General features: G+C 43.8%; 1 protein-coding gene across 3 annotated transcripts in view; it reads right to left on the reverse strand.

The window, feature by feature from the left end:
* LOC147883725 (NADH dehydrogenase ubiquinone complex I, assembly factor-like protein (DUF185)) overlaps positions 1 to 25,835 on the reverse strand; it is a 137,543-nt gene that overhangs the window by 10,756 nt on the left and 100,952 nt on the right. For all 3 annotated transcript variants that reach the window (XM_087398485.1, XM_087398486.1, XM_087398487.1), the window contains exons 7-8: positions 16,558 to 16,676; positions 11,039 to 11,079 (exon numbers count right to left, since the gene is read on the reverse strand). In XM_087398485.1, the coding sequence (XP_087254611.1) occupies positions 11,039 to 11,079; positions 16,558 to 16,676 (160 nt within the window). The remainder of the gene's footprint in view (positions 1 to 11,038; positions 11,080 to 16,557; positions 16,677 to 25,835) is intronic.

A 25,835-nucleotide genomic window follows, 5' to 3' on the forward strand; every position in this document is an offset into this window, starting at 1 on the left:
CTTCTTGGGCTTACATGCATCACCCTTAGCCTTTTGAGAAGGCTGTCCTGAACCACTGGAAGGCTGATTTGCTGAAGTCTTTGCCTGTCCCTTTACTTTAGGCTTGAATTTTGAGAGCATGGCATGTTCACCTGCTCGTGAACTGGTCTTCTCTTCCTGCAGCAGAAGTCCTATCAACTCGTGAAAAGTGAGAGGATTTGCACCCCCCCTCAACGACAAATTCAGCGAGGTATGAAAGCTGAGATAAGACTCAGGAAGAGAATTCAGAGTAGTGGTAATCATCTCTGAATCAGGAATGATCTCATCAATATTCAGCAATTGCTCTCGTAAATCCTGTAGCTTTGTGAGGTGCACTGACATGGAGTCGCCCTCTTCCATAAGTGTATGAGACAATTCTCTTTTCAAAAAAGACACCCTGGCATCATTCCGAGCTGCATACATCTCTCCAAAATATCCCATGCTGCCTTTGAGGTCTTACATGACCGGATATGCGGAATGGTGAATCTTTTCACTGAAAGAGAAATACACGACAAAGCTAAAGCATCACGTGAATCCCATCTCTTCTACTCTAGAGTGGTAGGTATAATTGCACCAATAACTTGTGCTGCAACTATACCCTGTGCACGACCTCTGCCTCCTCCTTGTTGGGGAAGGGTATTAGGTGCCACATTTGCTGGCTGGAACTCATCCCCACTTACATAGTCCCATAAATTACGAGAAATCAGAATATTGCGTACCATAAAACTCCATAGGGAGTAGTTGGTACCGTCCAGCTTATCCTCTTGTGAGAGACCACTGAAACCGAAATCATTCTGATTTTGCTGGGCCATGTCTAAGAAAGAAAATACAGCAAATGCAAATACGAATTCCCGTGCTAGGAATAGAGTGCACAAATCCCAAAAAACACAGCTAAACACTGGCTAAAAATGCAACTCAAATCTCTGTAATGTCTCTGTCAGAAATCTGCAAGAGCATCCAATCTCTCCCAAAACCTGCCAAAAGCGCTTCAAAACACTCATAGAAAGGCAGTGTGAACTGAAACTTGTCAAATTGCTCTCCCAACACAAAAGCTCCAATTTGTGGCTTGAAATTGCAACCAGAAAGGGGCAAATGGTCTGAAAGCCCCAAATGTTGCACAAATTGCTCTCTGTTTGCAAAACCCCCAAATTTCACTGCGAAATTGCAGTGTACTTGCAAAAGCCCCAAATGTTGAGGTGAAATTGAGTTGAAATTGGGGCAAATCCAAGAAAAGCCCCAAATTTTGCAAAATGCCCAATTCAAATAATATGCTCAAATTTGCCCAAAAAACTGCTCTGCCAAACAATGGCTTCCTGCAAAGAAATGTCTGCCAGACGACCAACTGCAAGAATGCCTGTAGGAATGAAACCTGCTCAGAAGGCCAAATGCAACTGTACGGCCTGTACGGTGACTGTACGACAAAGGTACGGATGGCTGTACTGTACGGACGAGCTGTCTGCTGCAGGTTGTACGAAATGTACGGACAGGTACGGTGGGTACAACACCTGTACGGACGGGCTGCACACAGAAAGTACGGAAGGTACTAAGGTTGTACGGAACAGAACGGATGCCTAACGACGAAAATGACGCAGGGGCAGTACGGTCGACGCAAGTGTACGGCTGGCGACAACGAACCGTACAGAACTGTACGGCGAACCGTACAGTCTGGCGACGGGCTGTACGGCTGAAGATCTGCTGTACGGAATGGAGCTGCAGGCTGTACGACGCTGCACTTGTACGGGCGACGAGATTGTACGACAGCCGCGCAGGTACTGTACGGAATCAGTCCGTACAGGATTGTACGGACGATCTGTACGGAAGGTGAACTCATGGAGCAGGGAGCTTGCGGGCTGGAGCTGGAGGCGAATGTGCAGCAGGAGCAAACGCAGGAAGAACCTGCTCTGATACCAAATGTGAGAATGTGAGCGAGAGCAAAGGTGAGAACAAGAAGCAGGAGAGAGAGAGAGCTGAAAACGTAGTTGCAATTAGATGAGAGTGTTACAACTGAATGGAGTGATAGGTTTTGTCTAAGCGACAAACCTTATCCTTCACTAACCATAGTTAGTGAACTAACTGTGGTTAGGGGGAAAAACCTCTAAGTGAGGGAAAAGTGCCCCTAACCTACTTATTACATTACATTGGTCACTGCTAAATTATAGCAATAATTCTAACATACATATGTGAGCTCTATAATTCTAGGATAGGGCCACACTGTCCTAGGTATACCTCTTCCGACAATGTAAGCAAAAGAAAAACACAAACATAGAGAGCAGCTTACGAGCAGATGTATAAAAAACTTCAACACAGAGCATGCAAAAAAACTCAGATCAAGTGACACATGCAAAGCCCAAGCACAAAGCGAGCACCCAAAAACAATCATGAGCTGTGATTTGCAGACGACCTCACAAAACTGCATTGATGACTTCTACACTCCACATGCAAACATAAGGCTTCCATGCCTTTTTAGAGAAGCTTCAAGTTCCATAACTGAGCTCTATAATTCTACTGTGTAGGGCTACACTGTCCTAGGTATACCATAATGTCCTAGTTATGCCTCTTCCAACAACATAAGCAGAAGAAACACAAACACAGAGAGCAGCTTATGAGCAGCCTAACACAAAGCCTACCTGAAGCCTTTGAAACAGCCACTGCAAACAACCGCGACAAGACGTAAACAGTAGCTTGTCCTGACTAGAAAGCTTCAACACAGAGCATACAAAACAACTCAGCTCAAGTGACACATTGCAAAACCCAAGAACATAGCGAGAGCCCAAAAACAACCATGAGCCCTGACCTGCAGACCACCTCACAATGCAGCATTGATGACTTCCCCCACCTGCAAACACAATTTAAAGAAAGGCTTCCATGCGGTTACAGAGGAGCTTCAAGCTCCATAACTCCCGCTACGCAAGTGGCACAAAAGCGATGACGCAAGGCACTCATAGATAAGAAACCACACGGAAGAAGCTATGCGATTGCGACATGCGGCATCAACCGTATCCTTCCTGCAAAGACATCCCTAACTGGGACACGTGACACCCTGTTCTCCACACCTTATATACAATTGGCTTACCCAATTGTCACATCATCAAATCCAAATCATGGTAAGAAAACTAATCACAGTAAGTGCAAACCGTGTTAATGTAATTGTAGGTAGTCCTACCATGGTCAAGCTTAATCACAGCTAGCATGGTTAGGTTAGCCCAATCAAACCTTGTCCAACCTAGTTACTGCAATCAAACAAGACTATAGTCCAGCAAGGTTGAGTCAATCTATGTGCTAAATCCATTCACACTAAGCTTTTAGACTGAAGGATCCATTTTTGCCCTTAAAATTCCATTTCTTTCAAAGGTCATAACTTCATCATTTCAAGCCCAAATTGGATCCAAATGTAGTCAATATTTTAAACATATTCCGTACTGGGTGGATTTACACACTTTATAACAACATTACAAAACCTAATCATTGCAACAGTTCTAGGTAATTTTTGTTCATATCTTGGTCAACAAAGGGAATTCACTTTTTTTTTTGTGAGAAGAAATCTTTTATTGCTGTAAAATAATTACATTCATAGTTACTTCGAAAATGGAGTAACTATTAACTAAAGATCTCAGTTCAACAAAGGGAATTCACAGGTCATGCATATGTTGTCTAGGTATGTGTTTTGCCAAAATTATCTTCACGTTGGTGTTGAACTATTTGCCTCCTCCTAGAAGTTTGACATCTATGAGTTGAAGATCTAGATTGGCAGTCCTTTATCACAACAACCCTGTAAAAGTCAAATAGATGCTTGGAGTGTCCCAAGCCTTTCGTTGAAAGGATTGCAGATTCTTTCCCAACTCGACAGCCAACCATAAATCTTTTATTATGTATTGGGAGATTAATCCAAGGCTGGATCGAGTGCTGGTCATTGTCCTAGCTGTGAGCTCCCATATGAGGAGGACACAAGACCATGAGGACTTGGGTATAGCTGGGGTAGGAGACAGGAGCACATGCCCTGAGTATTATGCATAGGCAAGTATTGCTGCCAAGAGGGCAGCGTTTTTTGCAGCTTGTACTACTGTAACCTATTTGTAGACCTGTCTATGGCTTGGACTTTGGGCTTCTCTCCGGTTGATCACCCTTTATCCTAGCTGACCAGTTGGCCATCATGGTCAGTTGAGTTGGCAGTCCAGACGTGCTAACCTAGCCCCAAGCCGGTCCAGTTAAGGGCCTCAGGAGGCCGTGTTATTATTGGCAAGTTTCGAGGGTACCCTACAGCTCCATGCCAGTAAAAGGGCCTCTTCACTCACTATAAATAATTCTTCTAAAGCCTCAGCATAAGGTGCAAAGGAGATAATGAACTCCTCCTTAGCCATTCAGTTTTCTTTGAGATAGACTTTGAGGGTTTATTGCTGCTATGTAGATTTCTGCAAGGCTTTTGAGACAATGCCGAGAGCTCGCCTTATCATACCCATATAGGATCTGTTTACGGTCAGGAGATCATTTGGGTAGTCATGGCACTCTATGAGAGGGTCTCAGGCAAGGTCCAGATGGCTTGGGTGCACAAAAGAGATCATGAACACTATTGGGTCCAAACTGGTTGTCCACTATCACCAACCTTGTTTGGCTTGTACATCAACGAGGTTCAGATCTTCATTGGGACACTAGGGGGGAGGGCTGCTCGTTCCTTGATCTAGATTCTCCTCTATGTAAACAATGTGGTCAACTCTCATCTTCAGCTGAGGCCCTATGAAACCGGACCAAAAACCCTAAAACAAATCTGTATTCTGACGAGGAGTAGCAGCAGATTTCTTCCAAGAATCAAAACGAACTAAGAGAGGCGGAGAAAGAACAGAGAACATACACACTAGGGCCTAGAAATAAGGGCTGGCCCCCCCTAAGGTCTTTATTGCAATAGAATAAACTTTGTATAACTGGCTCATAAAAGAGCATTAGGTTGAGTACAACTCTTCAGCTCTGAGGACCTTCTTCTATAGACTTGGGCTAGCAAAAATCTAGGCCCGCTTTTAATAGCTACTTTTAAAAAAAACAGACTTTCTTGCTTTTTGCCCATGGTGGGGCCATTTTTAAAGACTTTTCTAGAACCTAATGGGGTCTTCTTTAACGGTGCCATCTCCCTCGTGCTTTTTGGCCTTGTGGGACCTACTTTTTGGCACTTGCCCCATCATTTGCAAGCTCTTTTGCACTTTTTCAAAATCTACAAAACACCAACACTTTGATCCATTAAAGGTTAGAGAAATGCATAAATTCCTAGTTCTTGAACTAATCCTAGTCCCTTCCCCACAGTTCTCTTTTACCAATGCAAAGCAAAAGTAAAAACAGTAAAACTTATTCTAGTTAACCAAAGTCATCTTTCTTTGACCATAGTCAATCTGATAAAGACTCCTCTTTATTTCTTGGGGGAAATACTACCAATTGGTGACATCCCCGCACATAGATAGAGATACAAGTCATTTTTGCAGCTCACAAGAGAGCCACCATGGCACCTAGATGTGTCTTCTGAGTCGTTATCTGAGATTGATTGAGTACAACTACGGCTTGTACGAGTATGCATCACTTTTGATTCTGCACTTTGTCTCGTAGGCCGCGAGGCCTCTTGAAGACGTTAACATACCTTTCTTTCTTTCTTTTCTTTCTCGAAGCCTTTCTTTGTCTTCTTTTCTTGAGAGACCCCTCCACTCTTCTCTCATGGAGTGATTTGCAGATATAATGTTGCTGTTTCTAAGTAGCGTGAACCTTTTCTTGGGATTAGTTTGGAAAGAACTATTCTGAAATAGATTCCATTAACTGCATAAGTGCTCCCAATTCTCAAGGTCTTCTTCCTACCAAGCACTTGCCGTGCTAGACAGATATAAAAGTGGAGGGTTCTCAAACTTCCCAAAAGGACATATATTTGACAAATAAACCATTAAACTGTGTCATTTTGATCATAATAATCCATGAGAAACCATAAGAGTTCTTGTATTAAAAAAATCCCAATGGAAACTATTGAATAATAGAATCCTTAAAATTACTGGGTCAATAATGACCATAAAATGCTACCATATTGATGGCTGGTACCTGAGCATGTCATGCTTCATAACAAGAAAACAACAAAACTGAATATCATAACTGAAATGCTTTGGAATGAGATAGCTGGGAACATATAACTGTGTCATTAATGGAATAAAATCATATTATGACTTCAACTCAAAACGTACTACCCTCAAGTGGGTCTGGTCCCGAAATCTCCAAGGTACTTGTTCTCTCTTGTATGAGAACCCTTTGAGCTATGCTTGAATCATATAAACTAGGGGCTTTGAAGTTAATTGAGAGAGCTCTTTTTTTTTGGGCACTTAATAGGACCATGGATCATATAAGGTCCAAATGTGTCTTTTCAATATCCACAAAAGATATCCATATTCCTTTGCCCATAATAGAGACATTATAACTTAGATCTTCTAGGGATTGAGATTATGTAACTCAGATAAATACCTGTGTGAAGACTGATTTCACACCTTCTTAATTGAAGTCTTGGACTCGCCATAAAGCTTTCCAAATCATACTTGAACTATTAATATTCTCCTATATTCATAACGGACATTCGACTTTTCCGGTCACATAAATTAATTCCATAGCTCCATAGTTCTGCGGCATATGTTCTCGCTATGTCCTATACTTGGATGAAGAGTGCTTCAAGCTCCATGGGAGTATAACTATGATATCTAATCAAACCAAGTGTCTTTGTTTTAGACAAAGAGAAACAACACACTTATTTTCCTTGTATTGTAGTGCAAGGGTTAGATCTCAATCTTAATAAACATGAAATAAAATACTTAACTTTAGATGTTCAGCAACATCTCTGAAACCACTCGTCCAATGACAAGCCAGCATACTTTGGTTTTCTTAGCACTTCCGCTCAGGATTTTTGAAGGAAAACGTAAGATCTTGCATGAGTGACCAACTTCGGAATTGTATCCCATAGCAAGAAGAAAAAGTTCATCCTATTGAAGAAATCACAGCCAAAGAGTGTGTGTTGGTGTGATTTCTAGCAGTTCTAGTAGTGGTTCTATGTGTGAGTGAGTGCCACGTATCCCATAAGCACTTGGTACTAGAGTGTGTGAGCCTATTCTATAAAGGCTTGTACTTCACTTGTTACATCATTAGATGAATGAATGAAAGCTTTTCCATCATGTTTCATTTGAGTATCATTACCTCTCACCCTAGCCTATCTCTCTCTCTCTCTCTCTCTCTCATCTCTCTCCCTCAACACCTTGTTTCCTTCATGGTATCAGAGCAGGTCGGCCCTGCCCTAATCTATCCTGCCACGTCATCTGCCCTAACCCTAATTCTGCTCAAATCTCTTCTATGCTGTCTTCTCCTAGTCGGCTCATTTCGCCTCTTCCTTTTAGCCATTTGCATTCGTTTTGAGCCTCCACAGCATGCCATCTCCATTCAAGCTGTCCCTGAGTGCTCTAGGTTCTCTTGGCGGCTTGTTAGCTTGCTGGTTGGCACATTTTCTCACGAGGCGCCTGCATGTGTAGTCCCTCGAGGTTGTTGTGGAGCTTTCCATCGCCACAATCAGAGTTTTATGTGCTGCTGCTGCATAGCCGCCTACATCAGAGCCACCTCCGAGATGTTTCAAGGCCTCCAACACACCTATACTAGTCAACTTTCACATTGATGACCTGTTGCAGCATTTCAGAGTGCCATGGACAGCCGCCTTACACATTTCGAGACCTGCCTTTGCATTTTGGAGCACCTGAAGACATCGATCAGTTGCTGTAAACGCGTACTGGAGCACCTCATCAGCCGCCTTTCACACATGGAGTCTGCTGTTGCAGTTCGGAGCCCTAGAACAGCCAACTTACTTGCTGGTTCTTCACCCCGGGTTGCTGCCCGCCTTAACAAAGCTCTCTTCCATCATGTCTTCCTTGTCTTCAAGTTCCCTGCTCATGGAGAAATTCAAGGGGGAAGGCTTCCCAACATGGCAAACAAAGATGCAGCTGCTTCTTATGCGTGGAGGAGTTTGGGATGTCGTTGAGGAAGACCATCTAGATCAGGAACAACACAAAGTACGGAAGCAACAGAATGCAAGAGCAATTGTTCTCATTGGTCTTTGCTTGGCCAACTCTCTCATTCATCATGTGGACTTCAAGTCTACTGCTAAGGAGATTTGGGATCGCGTTGAGAGTTTATTTAATAACAAAATCACCAACTCTACAGTCTTTTTGAAGCTCAACTTCTATGATACGAAAATGGAAGAAAGTGAAGAGTTAAGTGATCATTCAGCAATATTCCAGTCTCTTGTTAAACAACTCTCAAGCTTGAAAAGCACCTGATGATGAGGATAAAATGGCTGTCCTTATGAAGAGTATGTAAGGGATACCTCATTTTGAGCAAACCCTTGAAGTTCTATGCCTTGCCACTACCACGTTTGATGATATGGTGGCTCTACTTATTTTAAAAGACCGCCATAATAAAGATGCATTTATTGCCTCTGCTAGTGAAAAAGAAAATATTATTTGCACATTTGGTAAAAGAAAACGACATGTTGAGGCTAATTGCTTCAAGAAGAAGGAACAAGAACAAGAGAAGCACCTGCCAATCTTATTGCTGAAGACCAGGCCGAACCTGAAGAGCCCCCTGAGGAGATACATGCAGCCACAATTGAGGCTCACCGCCTCTCTCTCGAAGAACATTATGACTGCAATTCTTGGGCTTTCTAGGTCCTATCTGATGTGTGTTTTTCAGTTGAGTCAATAAAGGTTCTCAGCCTTGAGTAGTTCCTCTAAAATGAATGCATTTGGAGTCAATAAGGGTACTCTACCCTGGGTTGTCCCCCAAGAATGATCGTATTGTCTTTTACTTTGGTACGATTGTACTTTGAACTGGGTGGTCAATACAATCGTACAATGTATTGACTTGGGTGACGAGTGATGGTCTACTCTTGCTGGTTGCAAGCTAATTGAGAAGTCACAATCACACGGGAGGTGTTGGATAGTTGGACTTGCTCTTTGCGATATTGCGGTGGAGGGGGGATTGGTCTACTCCTTACATGTTGGGTCTCACACTCTTTGCTTTGAAGGGGGTAATGGAGAAATCATAGCCAAAGAGTGTGTGTTGGGCCACAACTAGGGAGACCACAACGGACTATGCATACCGGCCGTCCGCTAGTGCTCTATCATGGGCTTTATGCCACTGCATATACCTAGATGAGTCCAGGAACATGCCCAAACTCATCCTCTAAAAACACAACATAGTGCAGTTTCAATCTCATGATAGTCACTCATAAGGTTGAAAACCATAAACTCAATCACGCATAGCACGGACTAGTTACTATGACATCCCCAATAACGTCATCAACGCCCAACAATGGGTGTAGACCATGTTATAAACATAGCTCTCACACATACTTGAGCATCCATTTATACAAAGTCTTCGTACTGAGTTTCTGTTGGCACTCCAGAGGTGAAGGATGGACTCAGCCATGACAAAGGCTAGCACTAAAGGAGAAGGCTAATCAAAAGGTAGTCCAAAATCTCTTCAGTCAAGCTACAACTGCTTGTAAAGACTAAACAATTTCATTTTAGTCTCTTCCAAACGAGCATCTAAAAATAGCTGATAAAGCAATGCACCACTTAAGGTAGAAAGAATTATCGCAAAACCAGTAGACCGCAGCCTCTTATGGACTTGAATCCTCCGCCAACATATAGAGGACTACCACAGTGATGCCACAATACAGCTTCCACCCTCTCCGTATGGGCTTAGACACGTTGTACTAGTGTTTTTATGTTTATGTTGTACTTGGCTTAGATGTAGATGCTTGCTTAGAGGCTCTACCCATTCAACTCATTGTATCTGGTTTTTTCTGTCTCATAGAGCCCTCGGTCTTTCGAAGACTTTAATCTCTCTCTCTCTCTCTCTCTCTCTCTCTCTCTCTCTCGTTATGCATCTAAATAATTGGGGCTGAATTGCCTTGAGCACTACCCCAACTCTCTAGATATCCAGATGTATTTGCAACTTTTTTGGTGTGTACCTTGTCCCATAGACCTATGAGGTCTCCCGCGGACATTAATAGATCTTCTCTCTCTCTCTCTCTCTCTCCCCCCCCCCCCCCCCCCTCGCTCTGGGCTATGTATTTCGATCTTGAGTTTGAGTACTAGATTTTTGCTATTTTTGTTTTAGCTTAGTGCATAGTACTCTGTAAAGGGCCTCAGTGAGCCCTTTGTTTCAGCCCATTGCGGCTTCTATGGGTTACTTCTTGTGATTGTGCTTTGTGTTATAGGAGCGTGAGGCCTCCAGAAGACGTAAATACATACATCTTTAGTTTTTCTGTTGTAGGTATCTACTGGAGTACCAAGTGATAAGTATTCACACCTATATGTACCAAGTGATAAGTACACACACCTATAAGTACAAAGAAATTAGCTTTAAAATTGGATAATTTGAACGTCATTCTTAAGCATCATAGGGAAAAATCCAGGAAGAAATGACCATGTTAAGCACATTTTACGATGCATTCCCATTGGTTTTTATGACAATCGAATAAAGTTTGCACATGGGAAATGAAACTAGAGTGAAAAGGTTGTATTCGTAAAATAAGGACAAAAGAGGAAGTTTAAGATCAACATGGATGAATCCTTGCATTCTAATAAAAATGCCTTAGTTGCCCAATGATGATCGTGACTTTAGTCACAGAATCAAAGGTATTATGAACATCCTGAAAACTTATCTTCCAAGATAGTGAAACTAGAACATGGCAATAGATGTGAAAATTTCACCATTAAAGATCAAGATATAGCGTTTAAAGGTTGCTTCAACAAAATAAGAATTTTGCAATAGCAAGGAAATGATCTTATATAAAAATGTCTTAAAGAAACTTAGGAGTCCTTATTTAAGAAAGGTGAATATGCGTTAACTTATAGACGGCTTGTACTCGCCAAACATGAATGTAACAAACTCCACAATTTCCAGGGCACTGCATTGAAAAAGGACTTTCCAACAATCAAGATAATCTGCTTTAAACAGTGCCTACCTCCAGCATGATAACAAAGCATGGGCACTCATCAACTTCTCCTGCACAAACAAAATGGAAAGACAGAAATTAAGAAGAAATTGTTCCAACTGAGCAGCCTTGAACAGATGCCTACTAAAATTTTATTTCATAAATTTGTGGAATCACATCTCAATCAATGTGAAACGTTTAAGATTACAGAAAATCAATTTCATGTAGTGGCTATATGTTTACCCCCCTTTTGCTCAAAAAGGAAAAGTAAATTCTTTCTGCCAACTGAAAGAGTAACAGCAACTGAAGTATGCTCAACCCCTAACACGTCCAGTGATAAAGAACAAAACAGTGCATGCATCGTGTGACCCAAAGCTACAAGGAGCTGGCTAGGCAGATTCAGGCCAGGTAAGAAAATAGTTTGATAACCAAATCATACTGAACACCATTATAGGCTATATACGTCAAAGTCAACTGTTGGGAAACAAGGTCAACGATATTTGAGTTCAAAAGCTAAGTACAACCATTGCCAACAATAACAAAACCAAACATGGAAGAAGGGAAAGTTCCAGGACTCTCAAGAATCTAACTTTGATAGCATATAGAAAGAAGAAGAAAATACATTTTTACTCAGGTTTATGGACTTTAGTTTAAAAAGACTCCAGATTAGATGAAGACAATTTAGAAGCAGTCACCAGTATGTAATATGCAATCAGAATTTTCACCTTCAAGTCACGAAGTTCTCGAATGCAATAGATGATACATTGTCACAAGTGTTCATGCTCCACATAATAACACTTTTCAGCCAAATAATAATTAACAACAAACGCCCAAAGACAGGCAGCCAGCAACATGCTTACTTGATTTAGCCGGCAGGCTAATCAGCTACCCATTGACTCTCTAACGCAAGCATAAGCCTTGAAGAAATGTGCTACACTTCTTGATGATGAAAGACGCCAGTCGAATGAATGGCTGGAGGATAGAGCACTTGCATGTAAAGTGAAGAAATTGACTTGTGCATACTGTGGAAAGCCTGGGCACAAGGAACAGTATTGTTTCAAGAAGTGCGAAGACACTGAGAAGAAAAACAAAGAAGATAGAAAAAGCAAGGTCGAATCAGTTCATGCAGTGACAGAGGAATTCGTAGGGATGTGCGTAGCTGATGACGCAGACTATGCTTTCTAAAAGCACATGCTGCTCTAGCAGCCAATAAACTAGAATAATACAGACTTGTATTGCCAAAAATACCCCGTAGGGTTGAGGCAGAGTGTCGTTTGTCAGTTTTTGGTGTTGCTATTTTAGTTAGTTTGTTCCTATTTGAATAGCCGTGAACATTTTAAGCAGGATGTCTTTGATAGTTCCACTTTGTTTTGTGAAAGCAGTTGGTATCCTCTCGGTTCAGTTCTGCATCGACTTTGGAACAAGGCTCTTTGTTTTGGGCCCTTGTCAGTTTGTTGACAGCAGGATTTTCTCATGACTAACCAGAGATAACCCATTCTCAGTATGAGGAGGGTGTTGGAGGCAAACTTCGACTGTGTTAGTGTGTCTAGGTTAAGTTTGAGGGGTAAGTAAGATCACTGCCATGTGGTGACTGCATGGAGCTAATATCACATGTGGTAATTTAGGGTGAAAGTCTTCAAAGGAATTCTGTGTTCCCAGCGACGATCATGGCCCTTATGTCTCCTGGAACCACTCGCCTACCTCTCCTGGAATCTCTCCGTGCTCAAGGCGGTGACCCAGAAGCAGGAATCACTCTTGGATATACATATGTTGCTCAAAGTCTCGGCTTTCGTTGTGAGCTCTCATGGTCGTAGTAGCTATCAGTTTGTGCCTTTGCTTTGTAATAATCTTGATCCTCCAACAAGCCTGATCGGGATGAGGAGGATCGACCATTGAGAGAGATCTTGTGTGTGGAGTGATCTTTTTCCATGATGATAAAGCTACAGTTCCTTTCTTGGTTTGACCAGTAGCGTGCTCTATTGCTTTGCATGTAGGAGTAAATTAGAGTCGATTTTAACAGACTTTCTCATCTGCCTGCACTCCAAGTCTTACACTGGCTGACCTCTGCTGTGCCCAGTGGATTGCAGCCTCCTCTTTGCATGACCCTAGCCCTACTGCCCCTGCAGCCCTGGCTGTTGCCCCAACTACAGCTGTCAGCTCCGATGTTTCTCATCCACCCCCACTCCAACTCTCCCACCGGCCAGCTCGCTCTGCCCAGTCTGGTGCTGCCTCCTCTTTGCACACCCCTAGCCATACCTTCTGCTTCCCTCTTTGCAACCAGTCTCCCCCGCCGCTGCCCCCCTTTGACCCTGCTTGCCTTCTTTCTCATCTCCTGTTGGCCCCTTTACTCCTTAGAGGCTTGTATCGGGGTTTCCTACTGACACTAGAGCCTCAAATGGCAGCTCTCTCAGATTTGCTTCAGCAAAGACCTTCGAGGGTGATCATCTGGTCTTCAACCTCGTACCATGGATTTAGGGACAAGGACATGGAGGTGACGCACTACGTTACTCATTTATGGGTGACTCCAAAGACAACCAAGAGATTATTAAATTTATTGGCACTCATTATGGCGCTATCTTGGAGACCTCCAATGGAGAGGGCTCCAAAAGAATCACAGGTTGGAGTCCTGGTAATCTCTCTCATGCCTGAAGAAATGGACCCTATCCCCTCTTTAGAAATGACAATCTTTTTTGTTTGGCAAATTGACATGCAGGGCATACATGGCTGAAATATAAATGGCCAGATATAGACAGCCCTCTTACCAATTCTTTGGTTTGCATCTCCTTCAAGCGTCTACAGTTAATGTGCCTAAGCCAAAGTTCAGGCTCTTGATCTTGTTTAGGGGCACTATTGGCATACATGCCTTGTTGTAAATAGGGCTTTCCTGAATAAAATGCAAACAACCTTCCTCTGTTTTGACCTTTGGCAACAATCTTGCCCACTTTGCCATTATGAAACTCCTCCACAAAGCATCCAAACTTATTTGAGCGCACTTGATAGTTTCGGTCAGCCGTTTGACCAATGGAAGCAATACCTTTTGTGATTGTGGGCACATATAAAACATCTCCCGATGTATTCTCCATACTATGTGTTATCCCTCAAGGGAATATCACAAATGAGTAATCTTGTGCATGGTATCATCCCCTGTAGCAACAAACTCCTCACTAGGCATCCCATCCTTGTGAATGAACTACTCACCATTTAGGTGTACTAGCCTTCTTAATATAGGATATGAGTGTATTGGAAATGCAAAGAGATATCCAATGCAATAATTTTCTTGATTTTTCCACCCACGTTTTGTACTCCAATTTTTGTGCATCCGTTGGGTCATACCATGGCAACTCCAGGCATTCATCTTGGCCGTAATCAATCCCCAAATACCTTTTCCCATGAGAAAATTCTCCATTCTATAGAACCATGCGCTATAATTATCCTTGATCAAATTTTCAACCATGATTTGGGTTACTTGTGAGGTCTCAGCCATGCTTGATCCTCAAACCAAGGCTTCTAGCACTTTTCTGTATTTTTTGAGCACACTCACTTCAAGTGAGGTAGATGGCATCCAAATCTGAGAATTCACCCTCTTTTAAAGTGCTCAACTTTGCTCTATTTTTAGGCATCAAAGAGCTTCAATTTTGGGCATCAACCAGCCCAGTTTCGGACATCAATGCAAGCATGTAGTAATGCATTCGTGGCATTTTCTACTTTCTGTAAATGTGTGTATTGGAACATCAAACGACTTCAGATGAATTCCAATCTTGCACTTGGAATAATTTACCAAATTGAAATTTATCCCACTCTTTTGAGCATCAAACACATCCACTTTTGGGCATTCACGCCGTCATATGCATTCTCCAATTGAAATTTGCTGGAGAAACCTTATTCCAAGTGCTCAAGTGCATTCACGCTTCACAAACCGGGCATTTAACCTCCGATATCATGCACTTTTGTGCCCCAAGGTGTAATTTTCTGATTCTTATGGGAATTTCTGCAACAAAATCTACTTCAAATGGCAATTCCTTCCACTGTGATAGATTGTAGGGTCACCTTGCCATGGCATCATGCCATTGGTAGTGCTTAGGAATTTTAATGGGGCCACATGAGGTAGCATATCCCTATATACATCCATTATGGATGAAGATGATGGATGGGACCAAGTTAGTGGTCTAACCTATGTGGCTTTGCCATGTGTCACACATGCGCACACACACTTTTCCCACTCTAGGCCAGCCAATCAAATGTTAGTATTGCACCCATGCAGGTGTGTTAATACATTCTAATTGGGCACATTGTTGTAATGTCACATATGAGGGGACTCAGGTCCTAGCTCCTGTGTGGAGCCACCATGTGGCTTCTCCCTCACATCTTCTTACCTGCTGAGCTAGGGTTTACTACAAATGGTTCATTGTTTGAGCAGGTGGCTTCTCCCTCACATCTCCTTCCTTACTCAACTAGGGCTATGGTTCATTGTTTGAACAGCCATTCAGTTGCTGCATTCAGCCTGTTGAGGATGGATCCTCCTCTGTTTGCAACCTTGGTTTTCAGTCAAAAAGATCACGTGGACCGAACAAGGAGACAGGGTGACACTGCTCCTTTTAGACTATAGGGCTTAGCTTTGCAAGCACCAAGCGTCAATGATTCAGGGGTCCAGCAGGCGAGTTGCAATCAAACCCCTAGGAGGTCCTGGAAGTGACAGGCCTTCACTGTAAGGTCGCCTGACAGAGGAGGCCTCCTCATAGCAGGAGCCTGCCACCTTGGAGTTTTGGCTCAGGTGCCACTCTAGAAACCTATTAACAATATTAACAGCCAAAACACGATGACTTGCAAAAGACAGGAAAGTGCTTTTGTCAGACTGACACTAATTTTTTTCTAAACCCCTCACCCCTTGGAGAGTAAGTAGATTTTACTGTATTGGGAATAATTAACAAAGACGAAAACTTGACAAAGTGCAAAGCAAACAAAACTACAAAAGAACAGATCAAAGAGAAATACTCACGTGATAAGACTGCAGTATTATCCTTGTTTTTTTAAAAATAGCACACTACAGAAAGTATCACAAATTTTTCTGAGCAAGAAAGACAGCTGACTTCAGATACAATTCTGTACAAAGAGAGCCACAGAATAATTAATATCTTCCTGCACTCAGGCAAGGTAAAAAAGGAAAAGGAAAACATATTTCTTCGCTCAGATTCTGGATGTAAAAATATACAACAAATTACAATAATACAATCCCACTTAATTATAAGCAAGATCTGTACATCATAGAGTAGATCGTCCCCTACTTTCAGGTTTGTAGCCTTTGCTAAAACTCCTTCGCTATTCTCATCTCCAAGGAATTTTGACTTTGTATTATACAGTGACAGTTTAAAAAGATAATCTGTAAATTCAGCGGCTTATGGCAATGATGCTTTATCACTGAAGTAAAGTACAAAGAAAGAGATGAGGGTTTTGTCTAAGTGACAAAACCCTATCTAATCACTAACCGTATCCATAGGGCAGGCAAGGCGTTAAAGACAACACACAATCAAAATGTAATGAAAATCAAGTACCCCATTCAGATCTATTGCATGCATTCCGGCATTCCACAAAAAAGTGGGACTTGTGGCTCCTCACAGCATCGACTAATTCAGCTTGAATATTGGCCAAAGCATTGCTGATCTCGATAGACCTGCATGCAAACCCATAAATAGATTCAGTCAGGTTTCAACTAACCATTCCAGATCTTCAACATAACTATTGACATTTTTAAAAATCCCATCTTGTGTGACCCATTGGTGAGGTGCGTTGTGTATGCAAAGGCTGTTAGGGTCGCGGTTAGGCCCTCTACTTCAGATCACACATCCACCGCTTCGGAGGCTACCCCCTTGGAGCCTTGGGAGGAGACTAGTGTTCAGGAGCCTTGTTCGACTCCACCCCGGGATCATGCTGTACCTTCCTCAGCAGCCTAGGTTGTTGGCACCTCACCGCAGCACTTCTTGATCAGGACTCAGTACAGGTGCCTCCTTCTATGGATAGAGGGAAGGGGGTCTTACATTCTATCCCTGCTTCGGTAGGAATCCTTCGCACCCCCTCCCCAGGACTGGCTCAGCGGAACTCCTTTTTCGCTCTGGAGGACTTCTCTGACCTCCCAGATGATGATTTTGTACCTTCCACTTTCGGAGAGCCAGTTATCGGCATCCCTCTTAAAAGATCTTTCTCTCTCTCACCTGTGGACTTTCCTCCCCTTGGGCCTTGTGTGTATGGCAGGAGGTTAGCTCTTGTGGAGGGTTCTTTTTTTGCCACCAGGCTCAGGTAAGGTATTCCAACCCGCTTCCTCCCGCCGATGAGGATAGCCAGTTGGAATATACAAGGATTGGGCGGCATCCCTCATCGCCGTTGCAGACAGTTGATCAGGAATCAGCTCCATCCAAGTGTTTCAGGTGGTTCCCTAGACATGCTTTTTCTTCAGGAACACAAACTGGATGTCAGAGATTGCTCCAAGTCAAGTAAGCTGCTTTCAGGCCGAACTTTTTGGCTTCCTGCCTTGGGAACCAGAGGAGGTACATGCATATCACTTTCAGATTCTATTCTCCCTCTGATCATTGGACATGGTACCATAACTCCCTCCAGGACCCAGTGGGTTTTACTTCTGATTGACGGACGTAAGGTTGGTTTCCTCAACCTCTATACAACAGAGGGGACCGCATTCTGTTTTGGAAAGAGTTGCTCTCGTGGGCTGACACTACAGATTCGTGGATTATTGAAGGTGACTTCAACATGGTTGAGGCACCTTCTGATAAGCAAGGAGGTAGAGAAGGTGGTATTCATTCCCTCGAGAGAGCAGCTTGGGATGCCTTCTTGTTCAGGTTCTGTGGCAAAGATGTTTGGTCAGATGATGCATTTCATGTTCAGTCTCAGTCACTTTTGTTTTCATGGTCGAACCATAGGATGCAGATGCCTATCCATGCCCGGATTGACAGATTCTATGTGGATGACTGGGCTCTTGATAGAGGGGGGACAGTTTGCATTGCAACTGGTGTTTCCACTTCCGACTATTTTCCGGTAGTTTTGTCCATCTTAGAGCCCCATCTGAGAGGACAGTCTCACAGTATCGGGATCCTCGATGCCTTATACACGGATGAGACCCCCACAGAGGCAGTCTTGGAGATCTGGGTTTCTCACATGCAGGGGGGGTGGCCGGTCCTTCACATGTGGCCACAGTACTTGCCAGTATCAGCGACTTATTATCACTCCGTTGCTAGTGCTCGGCGAGGTGAGGTCCTCAGGCGAGAGATTGGTATCCGCCGGCAGTTGGCAGCCTTGCAAAGGGAGGAGTAGAAACAACCATCTGATACTTGGGTACAGGAGCGCCTTGCTACGGCAAGGGCTCACTTGCAGACATTGCTTGATCAGAGAGCAAAGTATGCCTTCCATGCACGGGAGTCCTTTTGGATACAGATGGGAGGGAGAATCAATAAACACTTTTTCTCTACACTTGGTCCCAGACATAGTAGAGAGAGTGTCAGGCAGCTTATTGACTCTGATGGCATTTTGCAGTCTCATCCAGATACCATCATGCACTTAGCGACAGCTTTCTATGCCTCCCTTCTTTCTGCACATCCTGACACACAGGCCAGAGATGTGGCTTGAGATGAGATTTGGCAGAGTTTACCTGTGTTGGTCACACCAGAGATGATATGCTCACTTGATGCACGCTTTACCAACACAGAATTCAAGAGTGCTCTCTTCGCCCTTCATAAGGGCAAATGCCCTGGTTCTGATGGTCTTACTCCTTTTTTTACAGCCTTTTGGGAATGAATTTTGTATCCCATTGGAGACCCATCACTCTTTTGGGCACTCTGTACAAAATCCTGGCCAAGGCAATCAGCATCCGGTTGCAGCCCCTTCTTCCAGACCTCATCCATGATACTCAGACAGGCTTTGTGCATGGCAGGAGCATATTTGATAATATATTTCCTTTTAGGAAGCCACAGAGTGGGCTATGCAGAGCGGGCAGAGGCTGGCAGTTCTACTCCTAGACTTTGAGAAAGCCTATGACAGAGTAGATTGGGGTTTTCTTGAGGGCACTCTTCTACGGTTTGTATTTTCAGATGCATGGATTAGAGGGGTGGCCTCCCTTTACAGATCAGCCCACAGCTAGGTTTTGATTGGAGAGATAAGGGGTGACAGGTTTCAGATTTCCAGATCAGTTCGTCAGGGATGCTCTTTAGCCCCCTTCCACATTCTCTTTGTGGCAGAAGCTATGAGTATCTTCCTTAGATCTTAGGCTGAGCTTTATGGGTTGAGATTGCCCTTGAGACAGGAGTAGGAGCTTCTTGACTATGAGTTGGCTAATGACACTGCTATTTTTATTGAGGCCTCTTCGCAGTCACTTGATTCTTTCCATACAGCCTTGGATATTTTTTGCTCAGCTGCAAGGGCACACATCAATTGGCACAAATCCTTTGGCTTTTGGATCAGTGATGAGGACACTCCAGGCTGGGGAGTTGACATTGGCTTTTCTTGGATTCAGAGGGGTGTTCCTGTCAGGTATTTGGGATGCCAGCTAGGATTGGCCATCTCTCCAGCACAACAGTTTGCCCCAGTATTAGAAAGTATAAGGAAAAAGCTCCTTTTTTGGAGCTTAGCCAAACTCGACCTTGCCTCTAGAGTTGTGGTAGTGAGCCAAGTTCTCTTGGCCACCGCCTAGTTTGTGTGTTCTTGCTGGTGCCGCGGTCTAGGGATTGCATCACTTAGCTCATTAGACCAGTCAAGAATTTTCTATGGAGTGGACTTGATGGCACGGCAGATGTTGCAGTGAGGGTGGCCTGGGAGACCATTATTCTCCCTACATGGGAAGGGGGACTTAATATCATTGACCCGGACTTGCAGTGCAGGGCATTGCTTTGTAAGGTGGTGGTGAGGGAACTCATGCCTGGGCATTGCTTTGTAAGGTGGTGGTGAGGGAACTCATGCCTGGGCAGGAACCTTGGAAGGATTTCTTTTTTGGACGCATTCAGGCTTGCACACCTACCTTAGGAGATGATTGGGTGGACAGCCCTCGCTGGATTTTTTCTTCCGCCTCTCTTAGGTCTCCTGCCTCTCCTCTCATGACTGCCATCCTCAAAAGCTTGGGGGAGCTTCAGGAACACTCTTCGAAGGTTCCACCCTCTACCCTTGAAGAGATTGATAGGCAGCCGATCATTTGGAACGATAGTATACTTGATGAGCATGGCATACCTTTGGGCACTTCCCATTATATGTAGTGGTCTGGATGGGAGAGAGGCCCCGCCTACATAATAGGCACTTGGAAGGCTTTTATCAGGTTACTTGAGGATCAGAGACTACAGTCCGTGAGTCACCTCAGAGGGGTAGCACGCAGGATTTAGCAGATAGATGCAGCCATCCCGTTGGAATGGACAGTTGAGGTGCCTATTACTTCCACCACTTGGATGGGAGTGGACTGCTCAAGAGAAGGCTAAATGCGAATTAAAAACTCGAAGAGCAACAACACCTATTGTTGAGGGCTTAGACATCATACCGATTTTCTAACACCACAAAGGAAAATTAGCAATGCCTAGAGCAAGTATTTGAAATTGGCATAAAATTTCAAAGGTGTTCTGTTCATCACGCAAAGGGAACCAGGAGAATGTATAGCAATGCTACTAAACAAGCTAACATTCAGCAATGGAAGTAATAAAGTGTGAAAAGCTCTGCAATTGCATGTGAGAGAGAACTAGGGAACTCCGAACAACTGAAGCTCCTGACATTTTTAACTGTGGATTTGAAGACTGGTATAAGCCTGTCACGATTGTTGGTTTTGTGGACCTTGGAGCGGGCTTGCAGTGGTACTTAGACCCCGACCCTATGCTCTTGGCCCTGGGATCTTGAAGGTTGTGGTTATATGGAGGTGCACCTATCAGGTGCTTGCAGTGGGAGCCAGGAGAGTGGGAGTGGACAGATCATGGGCACCGAGAGAGGGGGATTCCCTTCTTTCGTTTCACGGTTGGTAATGCCAGGAGATTTCAGCTTAGCAGTAGAGGTTGGATTCCCTCCAGAGCCCCCCATTGGGATAGCTTCTTCATCACCGCAGATTTGCGTAGGAATTGAGGCTCTGGAAATCCCTCAGAAATAGAAAGATCACTCTTTTCTTTTGGCTTTCTATTCATGGAGGGATTGCAGTGAACCTGTGGAGATCACGATTTGGGGCTGATCCCACTTGCCCTCGTTATCATTCTGTAGAGGAGTCAGTGCGACATTGCCTTTGGGACTGCAATCAAGCGAGAATTGTTTGGAAAGGAGTTGCTCGGATACTCAGCATTTTTCATACTTCCCCTTTCTTCATGACTTGGGGCTCGGTCGCATGGTTATTCCTTATTGGTTCCCAGCTGTTTTATGAGGGTGAGCCTTCTTCTTGGGCACTCTCGATCCGCTGACAGGAGATAGAGCCTTGCTCTCTTCAGGATGTACCACATATTCCTTTCAAAGCTTCACATGTTTCAGTGGACACCTCTTGGGAGATTTTGGCTAGCATTTCCTCTTGGCACATTTGGAGAGCCAGATGCACAGAGGCCTTGGATGACACCCAGATACACCCATCACAGGTGTTCACGGGTATTTGGAGTGACACGGTTCACACTTTGATAGCCATATGGGCTAGCATGCAAGGCCCTTCATGGGCAGCCTCTTCTAGGAGGACTGTATTTCTTCGAGTTTGGAGGGTTCTCCCTTTTTCTCGGAGGTTGCTACCGGATTGAGATGGCACTATCAGCCCCAATCCTTTCTTTTTGGCTCTTGAGCTTTTCATGCATTGCATGGTGTATCCCGTATTCCCGTATGGAGCTTGCTCTAACAATTTTCTTTAATACTTAATAGAAGTCTCTTTTTTGCAAAAAAAAAAAAAAAGAATACAATGACCTAGATGGTCACACTTAGAGACTCCACTAAAGATAGGTGCAGCTTTCCAGATTGCAATATTTATGTAAGACCTTTGAGCATGGGAGACTCAATGTCAGGACAGTTGTCAAGTCTTTGTGTGCATCCCTGAGAGGGTGTGTTCGGAAGTTGGTATGCCTTTGATACTAGATATTTTGAGACATTAGCTTCATAGTAATAGATGGTGTGCTGCCATACAGATAGGATAGCCCAGAGGGTATAAAGCCATCCATGCATGAGTTGAATCATTAGAAAAGATGTCCGACATTTCTACATGATGGCGACGTGGATAACCACGACTCAGGGGCCCACTAGAGGGGGCAAGGGGCAAATGAGCTCTAAGTTGGTCATTGATGTTGGGCAAATTAAGGCCCCTAGGGGCAAACTAAAACGTGGGCTGCCAAGTGGCAAGCCCATGCAAGGCCCTCTTTGGAAAGGAAGGCCTTAGAAGGCCTCTTGAAGAAAAACGATGATGGGGGCTCCGTCGAGGAGAGGATTGATGGTTGCCTGTGACCGCACGATGGCACGGAAGGCAAAGGAAGACATTGTACGGATGTATGGGCACTATAGGTTGCTGTTGGTATGGTTCAACCATGGCTATTGAAGCCGTACGACAATACGGAACAGTCCATACGTATAGTACGGACGATGTACGGGAGCAGTATGGCCTGACAACATACGGGAGCTACACAGCTGGAGAACACTGCTCATGCACAGGCTGTATGGAAGGACTTAGCATTCCTTTCTTGGGATGTACGAAAGGGATTTCTTGCTGCTATACGGGCTGCTTGATGACCATGGGCTGCTTGACGATCATAGGCTGCAGGATATTGTGGCCTTGCATGGGCTGTTCAACGCTCTTTTCCTTGCACTTGAAATGGGCTGCTGTCATAAGAGGCTGAGTGAGAAGGCTTCCAGCTGAGCAGGGCATCCATGGAGTTCCATGGATGGTTTGCATTAGCTCGTTAGTGAGCTTGGCTGAGCTCCGGGCTAGTGAAGAGGGTTCGCAAGACTTCTAGTGAATGCCCGTGAGCATTGGGCTAGTTTGTGAAGAGACTTGCTTGGTAGAGTGATCACAATGAATGCTTGCAGAGATTGTTTGTGCTTCTGAGCACCAAGGGCAGCTCAGTTATGCTTTCACCCATTGTTTGGGTACTCCAGTTAGTCCATGGACACTTGAGGATTGTTTGGGGAGTTGGGGAGTATGTGGCCTTGTTTGGGCTGCGAGTAACAGCTCCCAGGTTAAATGCAAGTGTTTGCACTGAGTATGGATGCCTATGGTCACATGGGTGTGAGAGCAGAGCCTTGTAGGGCTAATGTGTTGTGATATTGATGCCTACGGAATCATAAAAGATAGAACAGTAAGGGAGAGGGAATACAACATAGTAGTTAGAAAAAAAAGAGGAGATTGCTGCAAAGTATCCAGCACGAAAGGTACGAACAGCTCAAGAGGGACCCAAGACAATTCTTCAAAAAACTATATGCAAAAAAATCCCAAAAAGGAGGGCCAAAATGGGAAGACATGATAGTGTATGGCACGATCTTGGAATAGAAGATGAATAAATGGGCAGAGATGTCACCATCCCAAGCATGTTTCAGGCCTAGCAATTCTATGGTGGACCACCTAGTCGCAATAAGAGCAGGAGCAAAAGGGGCAATGGGTAAAAACAATGCTCTATATTGCTGCTTTGTAGACTTCAAGAAGGCATTTGACACATTCCCTAGAGAGAAGCTTTGGGAACGAATAGCAAATCTGGGGGTCCTAAAAGACATAAGGGAAGCCACACTTCGACTTTACTAAAAGGTGTCGGCTAAATTGGTGAGGCCACTAGTAGACAACTCAAACTCAAACAAGAAGATCACTATACCCAGCAATATAAGCATCAAGCAAGGATGTCCCCTCTACCAACACTATTTGGGCTGTTCATTGATGAACTAGATGATTCGTTGAGGGCTTGCACCAGCAGAGCAGGGTCCCAAATTGTAGGCTACACACTCCTCCTATTGCTACATGCATATGATGTGCTCCTATTTGCAAAGGATGGACATGGACTGTAGAGACACTTGGATGGTTTACACTAATTCTGAAGATTTTTCAGGCAAGCAAACATTGCAAAGACCAATGTTATGATCATTGGGAAAAGACACATGCAACCCAGTTTCACTTCTACAAGTACCTAGGCATATAAAGTCACAGACAACTACAACTGCAACATGTGTGTGGAGAGAAGATTCCAGGGGGCATAAGGGCACTTTTCAGCCTAAAAGCAAATGCAAAAAGTACAACATCTTCTCAAATTTGGGAATCCAAAAATCTCTATACACTACACTAGTGCCAACCGGCATTCTATATGGATGCCATGCCTAGTCTCCAGGGCTCACCAGAGGCTCATGGAAGAGTGTGGGGACAGTGCCCGGTTCTAACTAAAGAGCTGGGTATCAAAAAAGGTTTCTTATAGAAAAATTGGAAATCAAGGTTTAAACTCCCTATCCCATCTTGTTGGAGGATCGGGGGGAGAGAGTGGAGTGCACAAGATATGGAACTTTACACTATGCACTGTACACTACATTCTATTGATCGAAAACATGAATATATACTAGGGAACCCCTAAGGGTTTGGGTTAAGGTTTGAACCTATGCCCTATATGGTATGGTGCAATTTACACTGTCCTTAACACCCCCTCTTGAATTGCATTAGGTGTACAAGCTCTTTTTTTGGATTTCATTTGGTGCATCTGGTCGCAATCAAAAGTAGTGTGTACATACGTGAGCACAGTGACTACGTAGTAGAAGTCTTTACAATGAGTACAACTAAGATCATGTACATAAATGTGTAATTCCCTCTCTTAAGTTCCGGGTGACTTGCTGTGTGCATGGCTAACCATCTGTCGGCAAAGGATGTAAACAATACTAATCAATTTATCTATTTCTTCTTTTAACAACTTTGCATAGTAAGAATTCATTTGTTACCTCTGCTGCACTATTGGAATTGCATCCTTCTTCAAATTTATGCGGTGAACACACAGACTTGGATCAATGCCCTTCATGGCGGTGTATTCCTAGGCCAAAATGCTTAAGCCCAAGGAAGTAGGAGGAGCTTCAGAAAGACGAAGCAAGTGAACCTTCAAGAGAGCTTCAAGAGGCCGATTGGAATTCCATATAAAGGAGAAATGAAGGTGTGGACACCACAAGCAAATAACCTACCCACAAATTAGAAGGTAGGGGTGAGGACCTAAGCATCACACATAGCGAAGAGCACTGCACAAGCCAAAACCTATAAATCAAGCAGGCCAAAGTTGTCTGTCAAAATGTGCTACAAGCTAGGGAAGGAAGATAACTCTAACCACCACCAAGGATTAACTAACATGAAGTTCCAAGGTTTTTTGGGGGTTGGAGGATGCTGATCATTTCGGTCACATACAAGCTTCTATTTGGTGTTTGCCATAAATGCATGTAACATTGAGGAAGACTATGAACTATTTCCCATGTGCTCTGCACAAAACTGCATCTAGTAGCTTCCAATTGGGTGCTTTCAAAACTGGGAACAGATGAAAAGATCCTGCTTTGAGGAGGTTTCAAAGCGAGATCAATGAGGACAATGGAGGACAAGCTCAACTAAGTGATTCTCTGTTAGGAATCATGATTGTGCCAAAAAAGAATGAAGAGCTCCATATGTGTGTAGCATTATTGTAAGCTTATCTAGTACTTGAATGAAGCCCATGTCACGTAGTATTTGATCCAATTCCTCCTTATCTACTAGTATTTGGTCCGATTCCTCCTTCACCCACTTTGCATAGTTTACCTCATGTGGTACCAATATTCAAATACTTGAATTGTTGCTTTCGAATATGTAGGTTTATCGATTTCCATAAAATTATCCGATGTTCCATCATGTTGTATGCCACGGCTTCCC

The sequence above is a fragment of the Dipteris shenzhenensis genome, chromosome 27 (assembly GCF_047967505.1).
Source record: "Dipteris shenzhenensis isolate YYH24624 ecotype China chromosome 27, Dip_SZ_1.0, whole genome shotgun sequence".
NCBI classification, from domain to species: domain Eukaryota; kingdom Viridiplantae; phylum Streptophyta; class Polypodiopsida; order Gleicheniales; family Dipteridaceae; genus Dipteris; species Dipteris shenzhenensis.